Consider the following 7,230-nt stretch of genomic DNA (forward strand, 5'->3'; position numbering starts at 1 on the left):
ACGGTGATCAGAACCATGACCACAGATATAAAATACTAGTACTTAGTAGTATTTTATATCTGTGACCATGACTAAATAGGCGTCGACAGCGCTCCCACTCCCAGTGTTAATTTGTTTTGCCAATAGAAAATAATAATAATAATATGCAGCTGTGTCCATGGTTATACTTCTACCGTGGTTACAATTATCATAAAAAAAACTATCCTTATCTCGATTTCGTCATTATCACCGCAGTCCGCAATAATATAGTATATTATACCAATACGGGAATACCGCATACGACTGGCCAGCGACCACTAAACCAATAGTACAATATTCACATTTCAAAATTATTCACCACTTTTTTTGTTATAAAGTACCAGACCGTGGGAATTGCAAATAAATAATATTGTTTTTTTTGAGAGTCGATCCGAACTATATCGATCATCAATCTTAACAACATCGACGCGATTACATTGTTGTAGGGGATAACTAACTCACAAAGACAAATAACGATTCGTTACCAGTTAGTGGTAGATACCAGAACGGCAATCCGTTGACATAATACATTAAAACGAATTATATTATACAGAAAATGGCATCATTGAGATCACTGAACGTACGTTCATTTTTAGTTCTTCAACAAACATGATGTAAGTAACCCAACGATAATTTATCATTATATTTCAGCGCACCTTACGAAATGCCCAGGCTGGAGCCATAGATCCGATGCAAGTTGATGCTCCTCCTGAAGAAAATGACAACAACGAAGAAGATTTGTATGAAGTGGACATTGATTCATTTGTAAGGACTAATGTGCTTTTTTTACTAATGACCGCCCTTATTAAGCACTATTATTATTATTATTATTATTATGGACTTTAGGATCTTGACACATATGCCAATAGTTACATTGGATTAGCTCGCATTTATAGGCTTATGTATATAGCTGACCATTGTCCAAGATTGCGATCTGATGCGTTACGTCTGGCCATTTCACATGTTATTACTACAATGAATGCTAATCTGTATCAAGTGCTACATCATAAACTTCAACTATGCCATGGGTATTATTTTTATTTAAAACTATAACTTTGGTTATACATTTAATTTATTTTTTATTTCTTGTGCAATAGAAATATACTACCAGATGTTACTGGAGCTAATCCGGTAGATACAGGACTTCCAGTGTTTAATGCTATTTGGGTAGAAACTACAACTCAAAAATCAGCTATGATACTTGAAAAGCTAGATGGAGATCTTAAGAACTATAAAAGTAATTCGATTAAGGAAAGCATTCGTCGTGGTCATAATGAAATTGGTGACCATTATGTCAATTGTGGAGACCTCATTGAAGCAACAAAAAGTTATTCTAAGGCTCGAGATTATTGTACTAGTTCCTCTCATGTCATATCAATGTGTCTTAACATAATAAAAGTATGTATCTATCATTATGAGATTATAAATTAATTCTACTGTTTCCTTTAGACATTATAATATTAATATTTCTTAACCCTACATTATACGCATTAAAAATATTCATGATAATACTGAATAATGTTCTTTACCACATATTAAAATATTTTAATTAAAACTCGATAAATAAATTAATAATCATTATTACGATCAATATTGTTTTATCGGCCAGTAATTCTTAGAAAGCGCAATTTAAAAATAACCCATAATTGTGTTTTCATAAAATAAAATAATTTATAAATGTTAGTCTACCACTCACAAGGTCTTTTAGATGGTATTTTTAATGGGTAATGAACTTAGAATACTTCTGTATTACTGACATCAGATCATATACAGTTAAAAGTCATATTTAATTTTAGTTTATCATCTAATTAAAAGGTACCTACTTAGGTTAGATTACGTAAATATTTTGAATTCTTGAATCAAACTTCTAAATGCCCAGTATTTTTGACCATCAAGCATGTGCTCTAGGGTTAACTAACATTTTGTACATTAAGAACCTGTTTTACAATCATAATTTAAACCTCAGTTAAGCCTAATCCACTGATTTTACCAGCCGAACTCGGTGGTTTAACCTTAGTTCAACGATTGTAATACGAGCACTAAGAGGGCGCCAGCATATCATTTTTTAAGGAATAATATTTAGGCAATTCACATGACATAAACATTTGGGCTATGTCTATGTGTGAGTAGTAAATTGACATAAGTGTTTGTTTCCAAGAATCGATGTAATACCCCGTCGGGCAACTGCCACTGGATGCAACTCACGCACATGTCAATACTTTGCGATAAGTGAAAATATTTTTGTTTGCGTTATTATAAAAACTGCTAAAAGTGGTAATAAATTAAATATACTTCAAAAATGGTTGAATTTATGAGCTTCTAGATTATGATTTTTAGGAATCACTTTTTTAATTTAAAATCTGATACGCCCTCAATAAATGCAAATGCAAAGCAATTATTAATTCATAGAATTTTTGAAAAAAATCTTAATTTTAAGGTCTTTTAAAATCAAAAATCAACTTCCTATAAAGCTTAGATATTTTGTCAAAGAGTTCGTACATGTATAAAAATTAAAAATTGAACATTGAAGTATGTGTAATTTTCCACCGCTTATTGTTCTTAAACTTAAGAAAAATGTGTTTGCTGCGATCCTCTTAAATTATGTGTGGTGCTCATTGCATGGTGTACATATTTTCATTTTTGACATTATCTACTTAAAATTGCTGTATTTAGGTCAGATAGAAAGATTATAAAGATAATATTATTGATGCTCTAATTGTTAGTACCTTCCATAGTTTTTTAGTTATAGGGAATTATAGTGACTTATTCAATGTACAGTTTACTTATTAGTTATTTTTTTATAAAATAAAATATATTTGTAATTAATTCATATCTTATTAGTTTAAATTTTTGATAATAAAAACACCATGTTTATTACCAGGTTGGAATTTATCTGCAAAATTGGTCGCATGTTATCAATTACATAATTAAAGCTGAATCTACTCCGGACTATGTGGAAGTAATAATAACTTAAATGATTAATATTTTATGATATATCCAATAGTATTAGTAATTTGTATTTGATTTTTTCAGCATCCTGAATTCCTGACCTCATACAGTTCTAAACTTAAATGCATGACAGGCTTAGCTGAACTTGCTGGTCGTAAATACAAATTAGCTGCTCAAAATTTCTTGAAAACCAATCTTGATTATTGGGATTCTTGCGACGTAATGACACCTAATGATATTGCTATTTATGGAGGACTTTGCGCATTAGCTACTTTTAACCGTTCAGAACTTCAAAATAACGTAATTTGCAACAAGTAAGTTTTTCAGTATGTATAAATATTATAGGTTTGTTAATATTATACTTATAATTTATATACATAAATTAATATGGGACACAGAAAATCAAATCAATACTAGAATAAAAAATATATGACACAAACATTATTTAATATCTCATAAAATTAACTTCTTATACATTTTAATTTTTAATACATGTTAGTATTACAATTGTATTGTAGTTAAATTATATGACAAGTTATATAGTTATATCACTGAATTATTAAAGAAACAAATTAGTATGTTAGTACTTAGTACTTTCTTTATTAAAAGGCAAAATACCTATAGCAAAATGTATATGATAAATACGTATGTATATGATGTAAATGAGTAAATGCACTGTTTGGAACATTATTCCTGTTATGTCTCTCACTCTATTGACTACACCTTTTCCAATATCCAACTCATCCATCACTCCTTATTTTGAATAGACTCGTATTATTTTATTGACTTCCACCTATGTCATTTTATATTGTGTGTTTGTGTTATGTATAATATTGTACTTATTCATACTAATCATACTAAACAACAAATATACTCAACTACTATAACTGTGTTAATAAATAAAATATAAAAACAATAAAAAATTTTTTTTATTATTTAATAACTTATGATGTGCTAACATAAGTATAGTAATCTAGTATTTACTGAATAATATGTGTGTATCAATATTAATATTTAAAAAATTTTGTCTGACATAATTTCATATTACACCCCAAAAGCTAAAATATTAGTATTAGTATTTTATTTACAGTATTATTATTATTCACTTTTAACATTAATCACTACAAATCATCATGTTTATAACTAACTTTATTTTAGCTCATTCAAATTATTCCTTGAACTGGAGCCTGAAGTACGTGATGCGATTTTCAAGTTTTATGAGTCCAAGTATGAAGTCTGCTTAACAATTTTGAACAAAATAAAAGTACTAAACATTTATTTGTATATTCCTTTCATATGATTTGTTATAAATTATTTTTATAACTATAAGAATACGTAATATATTTCATTTTAGCCAATTTTACTTCTTGATATGTACATTGGATCTCACATAAACCAGCTCTACTCTAATATAAGAAGCAAAGCAATGATTCAATATTTCTGGTAAGCTAAATATTTAACAACATTTAAATAATAGTTTTAATAGTAATCAAATTTGTAATTATTTAGTCCATACGACTCTGCTGACTTAAGAAAAATGGCATTATGTTTCAATACTCCTTTGCCTGACTTAGAGAATGAACTTATGCAACTAATTTTGGATGGTCACATCAAGGCTCGTATTGATTCCATTAATAAAGTAAGTCTCATTGTACTTGACTGAAATAAACTGGTTTATACTTAAGAAGACGTTAGCCATGCATTTGTGGTTTCTGTCTTACAAGCATAGGAAATTTCCATTCACTAGTTTCAATTATGTGCTGTTAGTTTTGATATTAGAGTGAATTTTGATCTATTATCAAACTTTTTGATACGAACATGAGCATTATTTGTGCTCTTAGCATTAAAGTGTTTTTCAATATTTTAATTTCCATGCAAGATATGGGTATTTGAAGTATCACAAATTAAAAATGCTCATATTTGGCTTGAAAATTATAATCTAATAATTAAGCACAGATAATGTTTTTACCTAAAAGTTTAATTATAAGTTGATTCACACTAATATCAAAACTAACTACACAAAATTGAAACTAGTGAACTAAAATTTGCTAAATTTCGCACGTGTATAAGACGTAAACAACAAATGCATTGATAGTATCCTCTTAATTAAAACCTTAGGAAGTCGTTCAGCTGTGTACTAGATGTTGAGTATACATCAAATGTAACATACAAACAAATAACAATAATTCTGAGCTTAGATGGTGTATTAAACTCCATATTTTCAGAATGTTCTAATGAAGAATCTTGTATTATGTTTACAAGCTTTTTGAAAACAAACATACCATTTTTTTATCAATATTTTAAAAAAAAAATTGGAAATTTCAAACAACTAAATATTTGGTAAAATGTCAAGTATTGTTTGTTCGTTTTTGAATTACAAATAATTTTATCAAAACAATTTATTGGTATTTCATAAATTTGTTTTTCTCAATAAGAAATGTACTGGTAAATGTGGGAGTGTGTAAAATATCTTTTAATATTTTATCTGAAAGTTAGATTACTTTTGAGATAATATATGTTTCAGGAACATTATTTTTGGCTCTATCTTTTTCATAAATATATTTTCAGATAAAATTATTTTAGCAGAAATTATCGGATATTTATTTAGATATTACTTTATAAATATATGCTATTATTGTTTTACTTATTGTTACTTTGTATTCTAGATCCTTTATGCTAAGCATCCAAATCAAAGAGTAGAAACATTTGAGAAAGCTATGTCAATGGCTCAACAATACAGTAGGTATATGCACATTTTAATACTGAAAAGTCAAATGATCAAACACCAGTTGAATTCAAAACTCGGTAAAGTTGAACGTCTTAACAATATTGGGAAAACTATAAATGTAGATTTTGTAAAAATATCTGGATAAAAAATGATTTACTAATGATCGTATATATTATGGAATATTTAGATTGTATAATAATTTTGTTATTAAATATTACAAATTTAAAAAATTTTTTTTTTATCAATAATTGTATTTTTGTAAATTATTCATAATTTCAGAAAGCAATATTATTGATATAAAATGTATATACTCTTTTTTTTTTTTTATTGCAATTTTTATTTATAATTTAAAATATTAATTTGTATAACATATTCAATAAAAATCAATCTAAAAATTTATGTCGATAACTGATATGAATGATACAAGATTAATGACCAAAAAATATTACCATTGGTTTGAACTATATTATATTTAATGTTCCGTTAAAATATGTAATTTTAAAATAAACAACAACTTCCTAGTTAATTAAATTCAATAATTTTTCAATTACAATGGTTATGTTATAAAACCAATCAAAATTAATTGCACTAAAGTCTAGATAGACCTATTCAATCAAAAAAGTAATTATTTAGTAAGTCACTTACAAAAAAACATGTGCTAATAGTTCTAAGAAAAAATCAGTAATACATATCAACTACATGTTTAGTCAATTTATTTCCATAAAAATTATCTGTTGGTATAATTAAAAATGTTTCAACTACACTCTTAGAAAATGTTTGTACTATTTAATTATTAAAACAATAATATTTGGTTTTTATATGGTTATTTATGGTAAAATAGGAATAATCAATATAATACATTTTTGTAGTTTACAAAATATATTATAATATATTGCAGTATAATATTGAATAAATATAAAAGAACAATATGTTTTCCTTTTGAGGTGATAATATCGCCATACTATTTTTATAGTCAAATTTGTATATCAAATATCAATGCATTGATAGTAAGTTGTTTACATATTACACCCAGATTTATAGTGGAAAACATGTACAAACATATCATTAAAAAACAATCAAATAGCACTTAATGTTCTTCATAATAGTTAATAGGTTTCTTATTTCTAGTTATTTACAAGAAATGCACGATAATCAAAAATGTAAAATATTTTTTATAATTTCAATAACTCATTGAATTTGTTTATTTTCAAAGAAAATTGTTACTTATAATGTTCTAAATGTACACAGGTTCTGAAATTATCATTTGTATTAGTATATGATGTTGATCATAGTAAAACTATTTTAAAGGTCTACGAGACATAAGCATCTATAATATCTATTATACATGTATGTGTGAAAAATATCGAACAAAATTTGTTTTTTAAAATTCATTGTGATTCTGACTTCCAAGCAAATTGTGTAATACAAATCAGTGAGTACTCGGGGGATGGCTTCGGTAGCCCCCTCTCTCCTCACCCAAATCGATTTGTACATAAATCTGCATCTGCGAACCATGTAAAAACTTCAAAAGTAAC

At 26.9% G+C, this 7,230-nt stretch overlaps 1 protein-coding gene across 1 annotated transcript; it reads left to right on the forward strand.

Annotated features, from left to right (window-relative positions):
* Window positions 1-250: 250 nt before the first annotated feature.
* On the forward strand, window positions 251-6,221 carry LOC100168868 (COP9 signalosome complex subunit 1b-like). Its single transcript, XM_001944695.5, has 10 exons — window positions 251-598; window positions 670-783; window positions 865-1,046; window positions 1,116-1,416; window positions 2,900-2,977; window positions 3,052-3,281; window positions 4,126-4,231; window positions 4,322-4,410; window positions 4,477-4,606; window positions 5,634-6,221. Exons 1-10 carry the CDS (start codon window positions 575-577, stop codon window positions 5,838-5,840), a joined length of 1,461 nt encoding a protein of 486 aa, XP_001944730.2. The 5' UTR covers window positions 251-574; the 3' UTR covers window positions 5,841-6,221.
* The last annotated feature ends 1,009 nt before the right edge of the window (window positions 6,222-7,230 follow it).

The sequence above is a fragment of the Acyrthosiphon pisum genome, unplaced genomic scaffold, assembly GCF_005508785.2.
Source record: "Acyrthosiphon pisum isolate AL4f unplaced genomic scaffold, pea_aphid_22Mar2018_4r6ur Scaffold_21472;HRSCAF=24071, whole genome shotgun sequence".
In the NCBI taxonomy this organism is placed as follows: domain Eukaryota; kingdom Metazoa; phylum Arthropoda; class Insecta; order Hemiptera; family Aphididae; genus Acyrthosiphon; species Acyrthosiphon pisum.

Excerpts from the sequence above, each read along its gene's own strand:
- LOC100168868 (XM_001944695.5), top strand. The coding sequence starts at position 575 with ATGGCATCATTGAGATCACTGAAC. Across the intron at positions 3,282-4,125 it reads AATAACGTAATTTGCAACAA|CTCATTCAAATTATTCCTTG; the intron begins GTAAGTTTTTCA and ends ACTTTATTTTAG. Across the intron at positions 4,411-4,476 it reads GCAATGATTCAATATTTCTG|TCCATACGACTCTGCTGACT; the intron begins GTAAGCTAAATA and ends GTAATTATTTAG.